The sequence below is a fragment of the Hyaena hyaena genome, unplaced genomic scaffold (genome assembly GCF_003009895.1).
Source record: "Hyaena hyaena isolate Hyena2069 unplaced genomic scaffold, ASM300989v1 scaffold_34, whole genome shotgun sequence".
Taxonomy (NCBI): domain Eukaryota; kingdom Metazoa; phylum Chordata; class Mammalia; order Carnivora; family Hyaenidae; genus Hyaena; species Hyaena hyaena.
Genome location: NW_024080665.1, coordinates 3,995,795 through 4,017,999, shown reverse-complemented (window position 1 = coordinate 4,017,999; position 22,205 = coordinate 3,995,795). Strand labels below are relative to the sequence as shown.

At 37.4% G+C, this 22,205-nt stretch overlaps 1 protein-coding gene across 2 annotated transcripts in view; it reads left to right on the top strand.

Moving 5' to 3' along the window:
- Window positions 1-22,205, top strand: part of RSF1 (remodeling and spacing factor 1) — a 159,425-nt gene that overhangs the window by 40,553 nt on the left and 96,667 nt on the right. For both annotated transcript variants that reach the window (XM_039228712.1, XM_039228711.1), the window contains exon 2: window positions 3,546-3,637. In XM_039228712.1, the coding sequence (XP_039084643.1) occupies window positions 3,546-3,637 (92 nt within the window). The remainder of the gene's footprint in view (window positions 1-3,545; window positions 3,638-22,205) is intronic.

The window sequence follows — 22,205 nt, the reverse complement described above, 5'->3', positions numbered from 1 at the left end:
CTGAGCCACCTAGGCACCCCTTCACAATTTAAAAAAACAAAAATATCAAGTGAAAGAAACATAAAATATCTGGTATTTTAAATCCTGGGTATATATTGAAATAACATTAGGATATGTAGTGTTAAATAAAATATATTATTAAAATTAAGTTTGACTCATTTATTTTTATGAATGACTACTAGAAAATTTGAAATTATGTGACTCATCTTATATTTCTCTTGGACAGTGCTGTGCAAGAGCCAATGCCCTAATAAGCAATTCAAGTAATATATAATTTATTTCTATATGCCTAAATCAATAATAACTGTAGTTGCCAAGTGGGATGAAATCCTGGGGGTTTTTTTGCACATATTTATTTCTTTTAGATTTTTAGAAATACAGTAGTACCAATTGTATCAATTTTTTTGTATGTGATTTCATATATTTATATGTATAATAATGGAAGACATGTATAAAACACTGATGCAAAGCTTTCAGCCAGTTGCTAAGGGAGTGATACAGGCAGAATGAATACTTTGGGCATTCCAAGGATAAACATGTTGCTGGAATCATTAAAAGGCTGTCACAGAGACCTTGGGCCTTGTATTGATAGGACATAGAAAGAGAAACACAATTCAAGTGAGAGAAAACAGTAAACTAGAGGGCTTGAATAGAACCCACATAGGTAGTGGACTGGATATGCTTAGTGAACAGGCCAGAATGTGATTTGAATCAAGGATTTCAGTATAAACATGAGAGTGATTGGAGAATTAGGTTGAGACCAACTTGAAGACTCTGACGCTAAAGAAATCTGGATGAGTTTAATATAGGTATTTATGAGCCAGAAAAGGTGTTGGTGAATGCAAAGTGTTATGAAAACAGTATTTTTGGAAGATTGGTTTGGTTATAAGAGATTATCGTAGTTATTTTTCTGAAGTGAGAAGGTACAATATCCTAGAGAAATTGGGGAAAATTGGATGCAGGGTTGAGATAGCTAAAGGCTGAATCATCAAGACTATTGTGTTTGGGAAGGCGGAAAAGATGAAATTGAAAGAGACTTTGGTTCCACAAGTGTCATAACAGAAATAAAAATAAAGATGTTTTAGCTTTATGTATTTTAAAGCTTTAAAACTGTAAAATAGCTAATGTAGCCCATTACAGATGAGGAATTTGAGATTCACTGTTTAAAGAATTTTACCAGAAAAATCATGATCATCTTGTATTAAGTGGTGGAGCTGACAGTTGAGCCCTGGTCTTTTTATTCCGATTGTGTTGTCATTGGAGTCTACTCGCATGCCCAAGCCAGTGCCTCCGGTTTTCTTGACTTTCTCTGTTCCTTTTCACAACCAGTCACTTGGCTGTGTTATTTTTTTCCAAAATATTTCTCAGATCTGCCCACTTCTGTCTATACTACCTCTCTCTACCTGTGTTCCCATCTTTCTGGGTTGATATTTTCTGGAAATTACATCTAATCTTTGTCTTGCATCCACCTCCCAAAACAAGCAAGCAAATAAAAGCAGTCTGTTTTCCTACAATTCATTTGCTTTCTAAAATGCAGAGAGAGTACTCTCTTGCCTAAATTTTTAAAAAAAATGTAAACTGCTTAACCTGGATTTATAAAGCTCTTCATGATCGTGTCCTTTTTCTGTGTCCATGCCTCCAGTTCCGTGATCACTTTCTTTTTCAGTCTTTTGCAGATGCTGTTACTCCTGTAAGTAAGGTACATTCTTCCCTTTTCTCTGTTTCACCTTCAATCCCAAGTTCAGGTTTGGACTTAGAATAATAGTTTGTCTACTTGTCTGTAACCACCCTTCCTATGCTTCTTTCTACCACCACCACCCAATATCCAACCCATCACCTACTGTCGAACCCCCTAAAAAGATTCATTTGAGTAGGCCCACTAAGGATACTTTTTCTTGTTTAGTAATAGTGTTCCCACAGAAATTTGTTGGTTGAGTCAGTGTTTTTTTACTTCAGAGTCCTTTCAAGTTAAAATTAGCTTAGTGGAGAATGAGGAGTCTGAAAGAATGACTGAAAAATTAGTCCATGATTTCCCAACCTGTTCTTAAGAACGCTTGTATCCTAAGATAAGATAGTGTATGTATGTTTCACACAAAATTCCATGGTCAAATATATTAGGTGAATGTTGAAGATTATGTCCTTATCTTGAATATTCACAGTACACACAAGACCCATCAGTAAAGATGTCAAGAAGTCCTGCACTAAAAACAAAAACAAAACCCTTTTTTGTGATTCAATATTTTTCTTTTCTTTTTTAAAAAAATTTTAAAGTTTATTTATTTATTTTGAGAGAAAGAGAGGGAGGGAGGTAATCCAAAGCAGGCTCCACACTGTCAGTGCAGAGCCCAACATGGGGCTTAAACCCACGAACCATGAGATCATGACCTGAGCCAAAACCGAGAGTTGGATGCTTAACTGACTGAGCCACCTAGGCACCTCGATCCAGTATTTTTCTAATGTATTTGATTATGGAAACTTTTTAGAGAACATTTCTCTTAGGTTACTAGTGGTATTTGGAAAATGCTAAATTTGATAGCTGTGTATGTGTGTCCTTTGTTTCCCTAGAGTGTAACTGATATAATTAAACAACATAATCACATCATGCCCAAGGGATATATGGAGGAATTCTGGTTGTTTACACTTAGAAGAGAAAACCTGAGGGAAGGTACAACAGTCTTCAAATATTTGAAGGTGATACCAGAAGAGGAATTGAAAGTGTTGTCTTTGAAACTAGAGAATAAGACTAAGAACCAGGGAAGGAAGGAGTAGGAAGGCAGATTTTGACTTTGTATAAGGCTACCTTTTGAATAACTAGAACTTAGGAAGATAAGTCAGTTTTCTGTCCCTGAAGGTTGTCAAGTGAAGATCCATAGGATGCAGTAGAGGACTTTAGCACGCAAAGAAGGTATAGATCGGAAAAATAGTTTTCTGAAATAGTTTGAAAACCATTGGACTCTTTCTGAGATATCTATATGCATATCCAACTTGGAATTTATATTCCTTGATTCTTTCTAAATTCTATGAATCTGTTTCTTGGCCTGTAATCTAGTAAATTATCTAAATACATGTTATGAGAAACAAACACTAGTAGAAATTTTAGTTGTATGATTAAAGACTATTACTTGATGATAATAGAGCACAAAGTACAGAGAGTTCACATATACCCTCTTTCCCAAAACACAGCCTCCCCACTAGCCATATCCTGGCACCACAGAAGTACATTTGTTACAGTTAATGGAACTACATTGACATATCATTATCACTCAAAACCCACAGTTTACATTCGAGTTCATTTGTACTTGATAATGCTTTGAAAGAAAATGTGAATATTCCTGCTTATCTTTAAGAGAATGGTTTTCGGTTATTTCTTGATCTAGTTTAGTCTTTTCTGATTCAGAGGTCTAAAAGATAGTTAAAGTCAACATCCTCTAATTTGAAAATGTATTCACGGATGGGGGAAGTTCTTTTTTTTTTTTTTTTTTAAATCTTAAGTGTTTATAAATATTTTATTTTGTGGGCTAACAGTATTTTTTCTTTCTTTTAAGTACCAAAAGAATTGGTGGAGCTCCATTTGAAGTTGATGAGGAAGATTGGCAAATCTGTTACAGCAGACAGATGGGAAAAATATTTGATCAAGGTAAATATTAAAAATTACCTTCTCTGGGGCGCCTGGGTAGCTCAGTCGGTTAAGCGTCCGACTCTTGATTGCAGCTCAGGTCATGATCTCCATGGCATCCTGGCATGGAGCCTGCTTAAGATTCCCTCCCTTCCTCTCTGCTCTTCTTTCCCTCCTCTCAAAAAAATTACCTTCTCTGTTACTGAAATATTACTCTAGCAGCATAAACTGATGTGTCTCATAATATGGTGAATTTTTTAAATGGTCTACTAAAAGTTGCAAAATATGACTTAGAAATCCATACAGTTACTATCAGTATGTGATTCTCTTCTGCAACTACTAAGTGTTTATTCCTAAAATTAGGTTTCAGAGGTGTTATGTCTCTTTTGTGCCTAACACTGTGCCTAGGACTTTCATGTCTTTTCTCATTTAATCCGTAAAACCATCCTGGTAAATCAAGTAAGGCATAGATAAGGCAAAGAAAGTTGTCATTTTTCCTTGAGATCACACAGTATACATAGAGCCAGAATTTGTCTGTTACTTAAATGGTAAAATGTCATAACAACTTTAAGTCCGTGTAGCAGACTACCAAGTTAGCAATAAGGCCAAGCTTAGTGAAAACAACCTGGGAAATCAGAATGCTGATTGATAAATCATTCAGGAAAAATGGTCTGAAATGGATTTCCGACTTTGAGACCTACACAGTTTTTGGAAGCCCAAGCTGATAAATGTACCTACCTCCATGATATCTTTTGGGAGTATTTTGAATTCTATAACATACCAGAATATTAGGTTATATTTTTTGGTAGTTTGAAAACTATATGATTTTCTTGTCATTTAAAAACATACATGTTTATATACCCATGTATTTTCATACCTGCGTTCTTTCTGGGGGGGGTATATATATATATGACTTTAGAGTACTATGAAAAGAGGAATTGTCAGGGAACAAGAGTTGCTTGTTACATTATTATAAAAATCACATATGCTTTTCCAGTTATCTTTGCTGTATAATACATCATTCCAAATTACGTGACATAAAATAATAGTTTTAATCAGTTTACTGATTCTCTGGCTCAAGAATTTTAAAAGGTCTCTTTCACCATTTTCTGTTGGTGGAAAGCAGCCACAATTCTGGCCACATTTCAGAGAAGAGATATAGACCCCAAACTAATGTTGAATAAAGTCTCCAAAATATATTAAACTGTGAGTGATACCTGAGCAGATTTTTAACTATTCGAAGTGCTTTAGGGGCACCTGGGTGGCTCAGTCAGGTAAGTGTCCAGCTTCAGCTCAGGTCATGGTTTTGCGGTTTGTGGGTTCAAGCCCCACATTAGGCTCTGTGCTGACAGCTCAGAGCCCAGAGCCTGCTTTTGATTCCGTCTCCCTCTCTCTGCCCCTTTCCTCCTTGTATTCAGTCTGTCTCTGTCTCTCAAAAATAAATAGGTGTTTAAGAAAATTAAAGTGCTTTAGAAAATACCAGTGAAATTACTGTTTTGCCTTTAATAAAATATTTATTAATGATTAAGAGTCAAGTTTTGGAAGACATGAACAGACAGTTCTCCAAAGAGGACATCCAGATGGCCAATAGACAAAAGAAACAGTGCTCAGCATCACTCATAATCAGGGAAACACAAAACCAAACTGAGATACCACCTTACGCCAATCACAGTGGCTAAAATGAACAAATCAGACTATAGATGCTGGTAAGGATGTGGAGAAAAGAGCACCTTCCTACACTGTTGGTGGGGACGTAAACTGGTGCAGCCCCTCTGGAAGACAGCTTTTTGGAGGTTCCTCAAAAATTTAACAATAGTACTCCCCTATGACCCAGCAATAGCACTACTAGGAATTTACCCAAGGGATACAGGAGTATCCGATGCTGATGCATCGGAGCACATGTACCCCAATGTTCATAGCATAACTTTCAACAATAGCCAAATGATGGAAAGAGCCTAAATGTCCATCAACTGATGAATGGATCAAGAGGATGTGGTCCTTCATGGAATGCTACATGGCAATGAGAAAGAATGAAATCTGGCCATTCGTAGCAATGTGGATGGAACTCGAGGGTGTTAATGCTGAGTGAAGTAAGTCAGGCAGAGAAAGACAGATACCATGTTTTCACTTACTAGTGGAACAGGAGAAACTTAACAGAGAACCATGAGGGAGAGGGAGGGAAGCAAACCATGAGCAACTCTTGAGTACTGAGAACAAACTGAGGGCTGATGGGGGTGGGGGAGAGGGGAAGGGGGGTGATGGGCATGGAGGAGGGCACTTATTGGGGTGAGCACTGGGTGTTATATGGAAATCAACTTGACAATATAAAAAAAATGTGAGGAAACCGGAAAAAAAAGAATCAAGTTTTGGAGCTTAAAAAGAGATGCTAGAATTTCAGGACACTGATTTTTACATAATGTCTTAAAGGTTGTTGTCCCTTGTAAATAAATGTGGATTTGTTATTAAAATGGTTTGTTTGTTTACATGTTCTGAGAATTTAGGTAGAAATATCTTGTGTACTATTCCCATCTCTTGTTAAACATTAGAACCATGGATAATCTACTTTGTACCTTTGTGTCTATTTCTTCATAAAATGTGAGAAATGTGATGATTTTATAAGCCCCTTTAGTTCTCTGGTCAAATCTACAAGTTCTAGTTCATTTTTTTAAAAATTGAGATATTCACACAACGTAAAATTTGGCCTTTATAAGTATGCAGTTCAGTGTTTTTTAGTATATTCACTAGGTTGTACAATCAGAATATTTTTATCACCTCCAAAAGGAACTCCATACTCATTAACAATTACTCTCCTTTCCCCTTGTCCTTACAAATTACTAATCTGTTTTCTAATTGTATGAATTTGCCTATTCTGAACATTTCGTATAAATAAAATCATACAGTATGTGGCCTTTTGTGTCTGGCTTCTTTCACATAGCATAATGTTTTCAAGTTGCATCCCTGTTAAAGTATGAATTAATGCTCTGCTCCTTTCTATGCCTGAATAATGTTCCATCGTATGGATATACCACTTTTTATTTTATCTACTTACCAGTTTATGATATTTGGCTTGTTTCCATCTTTTGCTATTATGAAAAGTGCTGCTATGAGTAGACATGTGATTTCATTTCTTAAATCTAGAGTGGAATTGCTAGGTCATTTAGTAATTCTGTGTTTAACTGTTTTGACTACTTAACTGCCAGGCTGTTTTCGAGAGCTGTACCATTTTACATTTTCACTGGCGATTTTTGAGGGTTCCGAGTTTCCACATCCTTCCTCACTAACGCTTATGATTGATTGATTGATTTTAACCAGCCTAGTGAGGGTTCTCATCATGGTTTTGATTTTTACTTTCCTTATGACTAAATGATGTTGACTGTTCTTTTCATATACTTCTGGGTCATTATACATCTTTGAGAAAATGTGGAAAAATGTCTACTACTGTTCTTCTCCTTTGTTCAGTTGGTTGTGTTTTTGTTTTTGAGTTTTATGAGATCTATATATTCTGCTTACTAGACAGTTGCCGCATACATAATTTGCATACATTTTTTCCCCATTTGGTGTTTTGTCTTTTACTTTCTGTGTAATGTTCTTTGTGCGTGAAGGTTTTAATTTTGATGAAGTCCAGGATAGTTTTTTCTTTTGTGGCTAGTACTTTGATGATATATCTAAGAAGCTATTGCTCAAACTAAGATCATAAAGATGTAATCCTCTAATTTGTTCTAACAGTTCTGTACTTTTAGCTTTTATATTTAGATCTATGATCTCTTTTAAGTTAATTTTTGTGTATAAGATAGGGGTCCAACTACATCCTTTTGCATGTGGATATCCAGTTAGTTATTTCATTACCATTTGTTAAAAAAAGACCATTCTTTCCCACATGTGATTACCTTGACATCCTTGTAGAAAATCACTTCAACATAAATATATGAGTCTATTTCTGAAGTTGCTATTCTGTTGTCTTCTAGGTCATCATTTATGCTAATACCATACCGTCTTGATTATTACAGCTTTGTGATAAGTTTTGAGATGGTCTTTTTCAAGATTGTTTTGACTTTTCTGCTTTCCTTGCATTTTCTTAATGAGTTTGAGGATCAGCTTGTTAATTTCTGCAAAAATGCCCACTATGATTGAGATAGGGTTAGATATAATCTGTAGATAAATTTGGAGAGTATTAGGTTCTTAACAAAAATAAGTTTTCTTTTTTTTTTTTAATATTTTTTATTTCTAGGAGAGAGAGAGAGAGACAGCGCGAGCAGGGGAGGGTCAGAGAGAGAGGGAGATACAGACTCTGAAATTGGCTCCAGGCTCTGAGCTGGCAGTCAGCACAGAGCCCTATGCGGGGCTCGAACCCACGAACTGCGAGATCATGACCTAAGCGAAAGTTGGACGCTTAACCGACTAAGCCACTCAGGTGCCCCCCAAAATAAGTTTTCTGATCCATGGATCAAGATGTTTTTCAAAATATTTAGGTCTTTAATTCCTTTCATTAATGCTTCCTAGTTTTCTAAGTCCAGTTTTATACTTCATTTGTTCAGTTCCTTAATATTTTCTTGGTTTTGGTGTTGTTGTAAATGTAATTGTTTTTCTTAATTTCGTTTTCATATCATTCATTGCTAATGTGTGGAAATATACTAGTTTTTGTGTATTAATATTGTGTCTTGCATCTTTTCCAGACTTGATTATTAGCTCAAATAGTTTTATTTATTTACTTAATTTATTTTTATAGTTTATTTTTAAGACAGAGACAGGATGAGTGGGGGAGGGACAGAGAGAGAGGGAGATACAGAATCTGAAACAAGCTTCAGGCTCCGAGCTGTCAGCACAGAACCTGATGCGGGGCTCAAACCCAAGAACTGCAAGATCATGACCTGCGCCAAAGTCAGACGCTCAACCGACTGAGCCACCCAGGTGACCCTCAAATAGTTTTATTGTGGATTTTTAAGACTATCTATGTATGAGATGATGTCATCTCCAAATCCAGATAGTTTTACTTCCTCCCTTCCAATCTGGAGATCCTTTATTTCTTTTTCTTGCATAATTGCTTTCCCCAGAATCCCTGGCACACTGTTATATAGAAATGGTGAGAGCAGACATCCTTGTCATGTTCCTGATCCTGGGAGGAACGATTTCAGTCTTTTAAGATTTAATATGATATTAGATAGGTGTTTTTTTTTAATAAAATTATTTTTAAGTTTATTTTCGAGAGAGACTGAGAGAATGAGCAGGGGAGGGGTGGAAAGAGAGGGAGAGAGAGAATCCCAAGCAGGCTCTGCACTCTCAGTGGAGAGCCTGATGCAGGACTTGAACTCATGAACTGTGGAGTCATGACCTGAGCCAACACCAAGAGTCAGGCACTTAACTGACTAAGCCACCCAGGCACCCCAGATATGTGTTTTTCATACATGTTCTTTATCAGGTTGAGAAAGGTCTCTTCCTAGTATGTTGAGTATTCTTTATCATGAAAGGCGTTAGATTTTGTCAGTTGTTTTTTCTGCATCTACTGAGATAACCATGTGGTTTTTCCCTTTATCAACATGGTGTATTACATTGAATAATTTTCAAATGTTGGGACTGGCAATCTACAGTCAGTCTCACTTAGTCATGTTCATAATCCTTTTTATATGTTGGCTAGATTTGGTTTGTTAATTTACTTTTGAGGATTTTGGTTTCTGTATTCATAAGGGATGATGATGTGTTTTCTTGAGACATCTCTGGCTTCATAGAATTAGTTGAAAAGTTGCTTCCTCTCTTATTTCTTTGTAAGTGTTCATGAAGTATAAATGTTAATTCCTAAATTTTTTATTTTTAGCATTTATTTATATTTGAGAGACAGAGTGCAGTGGGGAAGGGGCAGCAAGAGAGGGAGACAGAATCTAAAACAGGCTCTAGAGTCTGAGCTGTTCAGTGCACCACCTGATTTGGGGCTCAGACTCACCAACGGTGAGATCGTGACGTGAGCCAAAGTTGGAAGCTCAACTGACTGAGCCACCCAGGTGCCCCATAATTCTTTTAACATTTATTTGAACTTAGCAGTGAAGTCATCTGGGGTTGAGCTTTTCTTTGTTGGAGGTTTTGTTTTTGTTTGTTGACTCAGTCACTTTACTTGTGTAAGTCAGTTTAGATTTGTAAATTTTTTATTTTCCTTTAAGTAGGCTTCATGCACAATGTGGGACTTTAACTTACTACTGTGAGCTCGAGACCTGAACTGAGATCAAGAGTTGTTCACTTAACCAACTGAACCACCCAAACGCCCCATAGGTTTTCTTGAGTCTATTTCAGTAGTTTGTGCCTTTAGGAAATTGATCATTTTACCTAGCTTCTTGGCATTAGATTGTTCATAGTATCCACTTGGGGTCTTTTTTGTTTATGTAGAGTTAGTAGTAATATCCCCTATTTCCTTATTTTGCTGATTTTGAATGAGTGGTTTTTTCCCCCCCTTGGTCAGTGTGTAACTATATAGGTTTATCAGTTCTGTCAGTCTTTTAAGAACCAACTTATGGTTTTATAGAATTTCCCTATTTTTCTATTTTCTTTCCTTTTATTTGTGTTGGATTTAGTTTGGATTCTTTTCTAGTAATGTGGAAATTTAGGTTATTGGTTTGAGATCTTCTTCTTTAACATAGGCGTTTTCAGCTATCATATTCCATCTACTTCTTGCTTTAGCTTCATTCCATAAATTGGTATGTTATATTTAGTTTTCTTTCATCTCAAAGTATCTTCTTGTTTCTCTTGTGATTTCTTCTTTGACCTGTTGGTTATTTAGTTGTATGTTGCTTAATTTCCACATACTTGTAAACTTCACCAATTTTTTTCTATTATTGGTTTCTACTTTCATAACATTACGTAGAACATACTTTGTTTGATTTTGATCCAGTTAATTTTGTTGAGACTTGTTTAATGGCCTCACATAATATATATGTGTATATGTGGATGTGTGTGTATGTATAAAAAGTCCTTCAAATTAAAAAATAATTTTTCTACTTAAATATTTAGTGAGATTTGCTAAATTTCATATTCATATTTACTGTCCTTTTTTCTTTTTTTCTGACTTTTAAGCCTTTTGCTGCCCTATAAAGTTTATGCACAACACACAAATACACACACCTTAAGTACAGATACATGGGTTTTTTTTTCCCCCTTATCCATTTTGAAAGCTACGTCTCTACAATTTTCTTAAAGAACAATAAACTCTTCCTTAATTCTTTGTTCCCCTTAGTTTCCCCCTTTTCCCTCTTTGTATTAGTTGTCTGTTGTTTTCATGACAAATAACCTCAAAATGTAGCTGGTGAAAACAGTGAATATCAAGTCACCCACTCTCTGAGCTGTGCCTAATGCTCAGCACATCCCCGGCTATATTCTTCTTGATGCCTCTTGGTTTGCAACCTTGAGTTTTCCAGGTGAAATCTGGAACTGGCCCTGGTACATGGAGAATAAAGAGACGTCAAAGGAGGAAACAGAGTACTACCTCAGATCGATACTGTGGCTGGTTACCAATATGAAGGAAGTTCTGTGATTGTTTGGATTTGTATGTCTACTCTCTGAGGCCTTCCTTAGAATACTTTACAAATAAACTGTTAAAGCTCATCTCAGGTCCTACTTTTGTTGGAAATTAAAATTTCATAAAGTGTTTAACAAAATGGAACACCATAGTATCCAATTAAAGTACTAAAATGTGCTCAACATCAAAATGGTATCAGTTAGTAAGTAATACACATAAAATATACCCCTGAAGTGCCAGGTCCTGATGAACAGGAAACACTGCACTGCTGGGTACTCTGGGACCTCCTCTTCATTTAGTAAGTTCTTTTTAAGATCAGAAGACATAGCTGATTTCTTAACACAGAAACAGACACAGAGAGGCAAACAAAATGAGGAGATAGAGAAATTTATCCCAAATGAAAGAACAGGACAAGGCTTTGGTCAGAGACCTAAGCAAAACAGACATGCCTGATAGAGAATTTAAAGCAGCAATCACTAAGATACTCCCTGGATTTGAGAGGAGTGAGAACCTTAACAAAGAAAGAATAACAGAGCTGAGATAAAGGTGTCGATAAATGAAATCAGAAAAATGTTTGATGGAATGAATAGAAGGATAGAAGAAGCAGCAGAAGGAATTAGTGACCTGGAGGACAAAGTAATTAAACTGAACACGAGAGAGAAAAGAACTACACAAAATGATAATAGACTTCGAGAACTCAGTGACACCATCAAATGTGGTAAAAATCATTATAGGAGTCCCAGAAAAGAAGAGGAAGAAAAGAGGGCAGAAAACTTGTTTGAAGAAACAATAGCTGGGTCTGATTTCTGTAAAAAATCAGTCAAGAACTCACAAAAACAGCATATAAAATAGAATAACATATATATTAAATCTAAGTAGGTGAGGAGAAAAGAATGGATTAAATGACCATATGAAGTCAGTATAGACTGGTATATGCACAAGAGGTTATTTAGAATCTGACTATCAAAAACTACTCATAAACCTGCGAACAAAAAATGTTTTTATGTTGTTTATATTTGAGAGAGAGAGGGCAGATGAGAACTTGTGAGCTGGGGAGGGGCACAGGGAGAGGGAGACACAGAATCTGAAGTAGGCTCCAGGCTCCAAGCTCTCCACATAGAGCCATGAGGTGGGACTTGAGATCATGACCTGAGCCAAAGTTGGATGCTTAACTGACTGAACCACCCAGGTGCCCAAAACCTGCAAAGAAGAAAAGAAAGAAAGCCAAATATATCACTAAAGAAACTTAGCAAAACATGAAAAAAAGACAAGAGTGTATCAGAGAAAATCTTCAGAAACACACAAGACAAGTAATAAAATGGCAGTAAATACATATCCACCAACAATTACTTTGAATGTAAGTGAACTAAATGCTGCAATAAAAAGATGTAGATTGACAGGATGGATTAAAAAAAGAAAAAAGACCCACATACGTGCTGTCTACAAGAGACTCAGTTTACACCAGAAGACACATACAGATTAAAAGTGCGGGAATAGAGAAACATCTATCATGCAAATGGTTGCCAAAAGAAAGCCAGAGTTGGAGTTATATCAGACGGAACAGACTTTTTTTTTTAAGTTTATTTATTAATTTTGGGAGAGAGAGTGAGTGAGTGAGCATATGAGTGGGGAAGGGGCAGAGAGAGTAAGTGAGAGAATCCCAAGCAGGCTTCACGCGGTCAGCGCAGAGTCCGACCTGGGGCTTGATCTCACGAACCGAACCATGAAATCCTGACCTGAGACAAAATCAAGAGTCAGATACTTAACTGACTGAACCACTCATGTGCTCCAAGACAAAACATACTTTAAAACAAGACTGTAGCAAGACATAAAGAAGGACAATATAAAATAATAAAGGGACAATCCAACAAGATCTGACAGTTGTAAATATTTATGCACCCGACATAGCAGTACCCAGATATATAAAAATGTTAATAACAGATACAAATTAATTAGTAATCAATACTAATACAGTGATACTTTAACACCCTGCTTACATCAATCGACAGATCGTCCAAACAGAATATCAACAAGGAAAGAATGACTTTGAGTGACACACTGGAGCAGATGGATTTAACAGAAATATTGAGAACATTCTATCCTGAAACATTCTTTTCAAGTGTGCCTGGATCATTCTTCAGAGTAGATCATGTATTAGCTCACAAAACCACTCTCAACAAATAGAGGAAGATGGAAGTCATACCAGACATCTTTTCTGACTACCATGCTATGTAAATAGACATCAACAGTGTTTGATTTTGTAACTTCCATTACAAATAACAACGGAGGCCGGGGCGCCTGGGTGGCTTAGTCGGTTAAACGTCCGACTTTCGCTTGGGTCATGATCTCGCGGTTCGTGGGTTTGAGCTCCGCGTCGGGCTCTGTGCTGACTGCCAGCTCAGAGCCTGGAGCCTGTTTCATTCTGTGACTCCCTCTCTCTCTGATCCTCCCCTGCTCACGCTGTCTCTCTCTCTCTCTCTTAGTAATAAATAAAAAAAAAAAAAATTAAAAAAAAAAAAAAAAAAAAAAAAATTAAAAAAAAAAAAAAACAAATAACAACGGAGGTTAAATAACATACTACTAAACAATGAATAGAACAACCAGGAGATAATAGAAGTAAAAACGTACATGAAACAAATGAAAATGAACACATAAAACTCTAACAAGACCTTTAGAATACAGCAAAAGCGGTTCTAAGAGGGAAAGTTATAGCGCTACAGGCCTCTGTCAAGAAGAAAAATCTCAAGTAACCTAACCTTACACCAAAAGGAACTAGAAAAAGAACTAACAAAACCTAAAAACAGCAGAAGGAAGGAATTAATAAAAATTAGAGCAGAAATAAATGATATAGAAGCTAAAAAACAATAGAACAGAATAATGAAACCAAGAGCTCGTTCTTTGAAAAAATTAATGGCTGATAAACCTCTAGCCAGATTTATCAAGAAAAGAGGAGAAACAATCGACACCACAAAAATACAAACGATTATAAAAGAACATTATGAAAAACTATATGTTGGCTACCTGGACAACCTAGAAGAAATGGATATGTTCTAGAAATTTATAAGCTACCAAAACAAAAACAGAAAATTTGAACAGACTGATTACTAGCAATGAAATTGTTTCAGTAAACAAAAAATCCCCCAACAAGGGGCACCTGGGTGGCTCATTTGGTCAAGTGTCTGACATCAGCTCAGGTCATGATCTCATGATTCTTGAGTTCAAGCCCCGCATATCAGGCTCACTGCTATCAGCACAGAGCATGCTTTGGATCATTTATGCCCTCTTCTCTCTCTGCCTCTCCCCCTCTCATGCTCTCGAAAGTAAATAAAAACATGTAGAAAAAAAAAAACTCCCCCAAAACAAAATCTAACACTAGATGACTTCACAGGCAAATTCTACCAAACATTTAAAGAAGAGTTAATACCTATTCTTCTCAAACTATTCTAAAAAACAGAAAAGGAAGGAAAACTTCCAAATTCATTCTATATGGGCAGCATTATCCTGATACCAAAACCAGCTAAAGACACCACTACAGAAAGAACTACAGGGACACCTGGGTGGTTCAGTCGGTTGAGTGTCTGACTCCTGGTTTCAGCTCGGGTCATGATCCCAGGATCATGGGATTAAGCCCTGCATCTACCCTAAATGTGCATCTCTCTTTCTCTTTCTCTTTCTCTTTCTCTTTCTCTTTCTCTTTCTCTTTCTCTTTCTCTTTCTCTTTCTCTTTCTCTCTCTCTCTCTCTCTCTCTTTCTCTTTCTTTCTCTTACTCTGCCCCTCTACCCCACTCAAGCTTGCTCTCTGTATTTTTTTTTTCAAACGTTGGTTTATTTAGAGAGAGAGGGAGCACACATGTGCAGGGGAGGAGTAGTTAGAGGGAGAGAGAGAATCCGAAGAAGGTTCCAGGTTGTGAGCTGTCTGCATAGAGCCTGATGCAAGGCTTGAACTCATGAATCACGAGATCACAACCTGAGCTGAGGTTGGATGCTTAATCAACTGAGCCACCCAGGCACCCCTATACTTGCTTTCTTTCTTAAAAAAAAAAAAAAAAAATGGAGAGGGAGAGAGAACACTATGGGCTATGTTGATCTATGATGAACATAGATGCAAAAATCCTCAATAAAATATTAGTAAACTGAATTCAGCAATACATTATAAAAATCATTCACTATGATCTTGTGGGATTTATTCCTGGATTGCCAGAGTGGTTCACTATTTGCAAATCAATCAACATGATACAGTACATCAGTACTGTACAGTACATCATCTTCAATGGGGAAATACTGAGAGCTTTTCCCCTAAAGTCAGGAACAGGGATAAAATGTACACTCTCATACCACTTTTATCCAACATAGTACTAGAAGTCCAGCCACAGTAATCAGACAACAAAAAGAAATAAAATTTGGCAAGGAAGAAGCCATACTTTAAACTATTTGCCACTGACATGATACTGTATATAGAAAACCTAAAAGACTGGGGCGCCTGGGTGGCTTAGTTGGTTAGGTGTCTGACTTTTGCTTGGGTCATGATCTTGCAGTTCGTGGGTTCGAGCCCCGCGTCGGGCTCTGCGCTGACTGCCAGCTCAGAGCCTGGAGCCTGTTTCGGTCTGTGACTCCCTCTCTCTCTGACCCTCCCCTGCTCANTGTGACTCCCTCTCTCTCTGACCCTCCCCTGCTCACGCTGTCTCTCTCTCTCCTAGAAATAAATAAAAAACATTAAAAAAAAAAAAAAAAGAAAACCTAAAAGACTTCACCAGAAACCTACTAGAGCTGATCAGTGAATTCCGTAAAGTTGCAGGATACAAAATTAAAATATAGAAATCTTGCATTTCTGTATACCAGTAATGAAAGAGAAAGTAAGAATACAATCTCATTTACAATTGCACCCAAAATAGTAAGATATCTAGGAATAAATGTATGAAAGAGGTTAAAGACCTGTACTCTAAAAACCTTGAAACATTGTTTTGTTTTAGCTTTTTTCCTATACTACTATCCGTTATTTCCCTTTACTCCTAGTAGTCTCCTTTCCCAGATCGTTCTTTCTAAGCTCTTAAAACTTTTTATACTACAGAAGTTTGTTCTAGACCTTCTTCTAGTCTCATTTTTTATATTCTCTCCGTGTATTCTTGTTTACTCCCATGATTTTAAAACCCTATATCTTAATGACTTATATTTCATCCTGAATCTTAGTTTGAAGGCTTGTATACCAAATACATATAGATCCTCTTCATTGAAAAAATGCTGATGGGTCAACATTAGCTAGAGACTAAACTACTGGAAGAAAGAAACTCCAAAATATAATTGTTTAAATAAGCAGTAAATTTATTTATCTCTGTTATAACAGTCAGACTTGTCTACCCCAGGACAACTATGTTCCATGAGATTATTCAGGGATCTAGGTTTTAAACATTTTTTTAAAAGACTTTTTTTTTTTTTTATGTTTATTCAATTTGAGAGAGAGAGAGACAGAGAGAGCGTGGGTGGGTTAGGGGCAGAGAGCAAGAGAATCCCAGTCTGTCAGCTCATAGCCCGATGTTTTAAACTTAGAAACCATGAGATCATGACCTGAGCTGAAATCAAGGGATGCTTAACCAACTGAGCCACCTGGGCACCCCCAGGTTCTTAACATTTTATTGCTCCATCCTAGGGTATTTTATTTTTCTTTGTTGTAGAATGTGCTTTAGCTGCAGAAAAGGGACAGAAATTATATGGCAAACAATTTTCTTTCAAGAAGTGAGACAGAATTTGCATACTTCACTTCTGTTGTTCTATTATGAAGAGCACAGTCCCATGATTATTACCTATTTGTAGAGGAAGTTAAAGAATATCAACCCTTCCTTAGTGGCATAAACTCAGGAAAATGGGGCAGGAGGAGCATATTTTTGTGTGGCAACTAAAAAGGATTTGGTTTCTTTACCTTTGGGAGAAGTACACATCCTCCTCCTGCTAGTGAATTCAGGCATAGCCATGTGACTTGGTTTTGGCCAGTGAAATGCAAGGAAACGTGATGAGTTACACTTTTTTGCAGAATTTTTAAGAGCATTGGATTTTCTCCATGTTCTCTATTCCCTTTGCTATGATAAATTATACTTTTCTAAGTCACTGCTGCCCATTTTGGGGTGAAGATGATAGGTTACACAGCCACTGCTAACCAGTCATCAACGTATAGTGTAGAACAAAAATAAACTTTTGTTGCTGTAACTGACTGATTGACACACCATTTCTTAAAGGGTCAGATACTAGATATTGTAGCCTTTTGTTCTCTGTCACAACTAGACAATTCCTAAATGAATACATTTGGCTGTGTTCTAAAAAAAAAACCTTATTTTACAAAAACAAGCACTCAGTTTGTGGGCCATAGTTTGCCAACCACTGTTGTAGCAGACATGATGAGTACAGGCCAGAGGTGCTCAGGTCACAGGGTGAGCAACAGGCCTTCACTGCCGGTTCGAGTAGCTCAATGTGATAGGACCCAGCCTGATGGCAGGAGGAAACACAGGAAGCAGGAGGTGCACCCAGCAGCGACATCCATGGTCCCAAGCTGCTTCCGGGGCAGCTTGGAGTGGATCAGGGCATATAGAATCTAAACCCCCCCCCAGGGTTAGACCTGTCAGGCCCCTCAGCAACAGTGGCATCAGCACAGACATGACCATGTGGAGTGACTGCAGAGAGGGGCCAGCAGTATCCCAAGGTTGGGAAGTCAAAATGGCAACAGTTGAAGATACTAAGACCCAAAGAGAAATACTGATTCTTGGCCATGCATTCAAGTTAGTAATAGAGAACTAGAACTTGGGTAGATATGCTGTTAAATTTGTAGTACAGTTGACCCTTGCAAAACACGGGTTTGTACATCTGTCCACTTACGTGCAGAATTTTTTTCAGTAAATACAGTACAATGTGAGTGTATTTTCTGTTCTTTATGATTTTCTTAACATTTTCTTTATGTAAGAATATGGTAGGGGCGCCTGGGTGACTCAGTCAGTTGGGTATACGACTCTTGATTTTGGCCCAGGTCATGATCTTGCAGTCTTGAGTTTGAGCCCCAAGTCAGGCTCTGCACTGGCAGCATAGAGCCTGCTTGGGATTCTCTGTGTCTGCTCCTGCCCTGCTTGCTATCTCTTTCAAAATAAATAAATTAACTTAAAAAACAAAAGAATATTATATGTAATACGTGTAATATAAATACATGTAATCAGGTTTTCATGTTACAGGTAAAGCTTCTGGTCAGTAGTGGGCTTTTGAAGATTTGGGGGAGTCGAACATTATATGCAGATTTTTAACTGTGTACAGGGTTGGCACCTCTAATGCCTGCGTTGTTCAAGGGTCACCTGTGATTTTTTGAAACCTAGTGTTTATTGTTCCTTGGCTTGGTAAATGTTATCATGTCATTTTATTCATTAAAACATACCTGATGGTTTTTCTGGACTTTTTTTTTTTTTGGTCCTCACATTTATTAAATCACCAAATCCTGATTGATTTAGCCTTCTTAATCACCCTCAGTTCAGTCCACGCAATCCTTATGGTCTCTCCCCTAGTTGAGGCCATTGTCTCTCACTTGGATTTCTGTAGGAATATCCAGACTGGTTTCACTGTGTCTAGTCCAGTTACCACAATTACAATGATAAGGTGAAAATCAGAGTTATCTTTGCTTTAATTCCTTAAAGTAGGAGTTCTTGTTGTCTTCTGAATAGAAAATAAATTTCTTAATGGCAACAGAGTTGTTCATGTCATGGCCCCTGCTTCCTCCTCTGGGCTCTTTTGCTATTCTCTATATTCTCTATTAATCTCATCAGTATGTACTGTAGTCTACCACACAGAGCTCTTTTTTTTTTTTTAAAGTTCATTATTTTTTTTGAGAGTGTACACAAGCAGGACAGGCAGAGAGAGAAGAGAGAATCCCAAGTCAGACGCTTAATTGACAGCCACCCTGGGGCCCTGGAACTGTTTTTAGTTTCCATAATGGTTGTTTATTTCTGGCTCTTTGGTCCTTTGTATATGACTGTAGGCCTTGCCCATGAGTGTTCTACTGCTCTCTTACTACATCACCTAGTAGTTATCACTCCGTAAAATCATCAGTTTTACTTTTTAAGTCTGTCTTTGCCAGAGGATTCAAAGTTCTATGAGGGCAAGGATTTTTATCATTATCTGTTACGGTTTTAATACCTGGACCAGTGCCTCGCTCTTAGCTGTTGCTCAGTAAGTATTTGTTGAGTCAGTAAATGGATGAATGAATGAACACTTACTTTACAGAAAGCCCTGTGTGTGTATGTATCTGTTTCAGGGTCTCACTAAGTGTGCCTGACAATCATTGTTTTCTTAGTATTTTGTAGTTATCCTCCATAAGTCATTTCTTTGGGGGCCTGGCTAGAGTATGTGAAATAGTATATACTGTTTGTTGTGTAAAAGTCCAGTTATCTTCTTGTATGTGCCCTTTTTGCTGACATTGCACTCACATGGTGCTAAGATGCATGGTCTGAGGTTACAGAGGTATGTATATTTTTCCATGTCTTGCCACTGAATACTAATGGTAGGTGCTCAAACATGTTAAAAAATGCACACTTTTATCAGATATCAATTTTCAGTGCCTATTATTTTAGATTCTCCTAAGTGTAATTTCACAGATAGTTTTAGCTTTATTTGATCCCAGCAGAATTTTAAAATATTTGTTCTAAAGAGTCTTATTGATTCTAATTTAGGTGGTCCCAAAGTCTAGGTTAGAAAAGCTAAAGTCAACTGATACTACACTGCTTATAATTATGTTTTGCATGCCTCCTTGGACTAAGTTGTAGTCACTTGAGAATCAGACACAGCTCTGGGATTTCCTCAATTTGGAGGACCTTGTGGTATTTCTAAGGAAATGAGGTTTAGAAAAAGGCTTCCCACAGCCTCTTTTTAGTATTAAAAATGTAAAGTGCATAGATAAAAACCAAGAATATTGTAATGTCCATATTCCTACCATTCAGAATTAATGCTTTTCTAGTTCATTACATCCTTTCATATATTTGCTAATAACTTCAGATGAGTAGAACATCCCAGGAAATTTAAAGTCTGTCCCGATTTTATCATTATTTTTTGGCAAATACTCCAAATTTTAATTATAAAAGTAAGCATGTAGATTGTCTCTCAGTTTGTTACATGTTATGCTTCTGTACATGTTGCCTAAAAGCCAGTTAGTTTTACTTTGCAACCCTGAGCGATAGGACAAACATCTGTGCCTTCCTGATCATCAGTTACGCTAATGTATGTTAATCATTGATAAACATTTGTTGACTTGGATTTTTATCATGGTTCAGTGATTTGACATTTAAAATCTAGTTTCAGTGTATAGATAAGTCATGCTTTGTAAGTGTGGAATAAATACGCAGATGCTTTTAACCTTAGTTTACTTTGAGAGCTATGGGTTCAGTGTACATGAAACATTAGATTGTGATTATTTGCAGTGTAGGAAATTTCTTTAGCACAGCAGTTTTCAAATAGTTTTTCCTGAAGTCCTAAAGTTTCCCCAGAAACTGCTGGGACTACCATAACAAAATACCACAGCCTGTATGGCCTAAACAACAGAAATGTATTTTCTCACAGTTCTTTAGGCTAGAATTCCAAAATCAAGGTGTTGGCAAATCTGAAGAGCATCCTTTTTTTTTTTTTTTTTATACAAATAGTTTATTGTCAAATTAGTTTCCACATAACACTCAGTGCTCATCCCCACAAGTGCTCTCCTCCATGCCCATCCCTCCTCCCCCCCACATCCATCAGTCCTCAGTTTTTGTCAGCATTCAAGAGTCTCTCATGGTTTGCCTCTCTCCCTTTCCCCCACCATTTCCCCCCTTCTTCTCCCCCTTGTTCCTCCGTCAAGTTCCTCCTAATCCTCCTATGCGTGCAAACATATGATATTTGTCCTTCTCTGCCTGACTTATTTCGCTCAGCATAACACCCTCAAGGTCCATCCATGTAGCTACACATGGCCAGATCTCATTGTTTCTCATTGCCAGGTAGTATTCCATGGTATAGATAAACCACATCTTCTTGATCCATTCATCTGTTGATGGACACTTAGGCTCTTTCCATGTTTTAGCTATTGTGGAGAGTGCTGCTATGAACATTGGGGTACACGTGCTCCTATGCCTCAGCATTTCTGTATCCCTTGGGTAAATTCCTAGCAGTGCTATTGCTGGGTCATAGGGGAGTTCTATTGTTAGTTTCCTGAGGAACCTCCACACTGTTTTCCAGAGGGGCTGTACCAGTTTACATTCCCACCAACAGTGTAGGAGGGTGCCCGTTTCTCCACATCCTCGCCAGCATCTAGAGTTCTCTGATTTGCTCATTTTAGCCACTCTGACTGGCGTGAGGTGGTATCTCAGTGTGGTTTTGATTTGTATTTCCCTGATGAGGAGGGATGCTGAGCATCGTTTCATGTGTCTGTTGGCCATCTGGATGTCCTCTTTGGAGAAGTGTCTGTTCATGTCTTCTGCCCATTTCTTCACTGGGTTGTTTGTTTTTCGGGCGTGTAGTTTGGTGAGTTCCTTATAGATTCTGGATATTAACCCTTTATCTGATATGTCATTTGCAACTATCTTTTCCCATTCCGTTGGTTGCCTATTAATTTTCTGGGTTGTTTCCTTGGCTGTGCAGAAGCTTTTAATCTTGATGAGGTCCCAACAGTTTATTTTTGCTCTTGATTCCCTTGCTTTTGGGGATGTGTCAAGTAAGAAGTTGCTGCGGTGGAGGTCAAGGAGGTTGTTTCCTGCTTTCTCCTCTAGGGTGTTGATAGTTTCCTGTCTCACGTTCAGGTCCTTTATCCATTTTGAGTTGATTTTTGTGCATGGTGTGAGAAAATGATCTAGTTTCATTCTTCTGCATGTTGCTGTCCAGTTCTCCCAACACCATCTGTTAAAAAGGCTGTCTTTTTTCCATTGGATATTCTTTCCTGCTTTGTCAAAGATCAGTTGGCTGTATACTTTTGGGTCCACTTCTGAGTTCTCAATTCTGTTCCATTGGTCTATGTGTCTGTTTTTGTGCCAATACCATACTGTCTTGAGGATGACAGCTTTGTAGTAGAGGCTGAAGTCTGGGATGGTGATACCTCCCGTTTTGGTT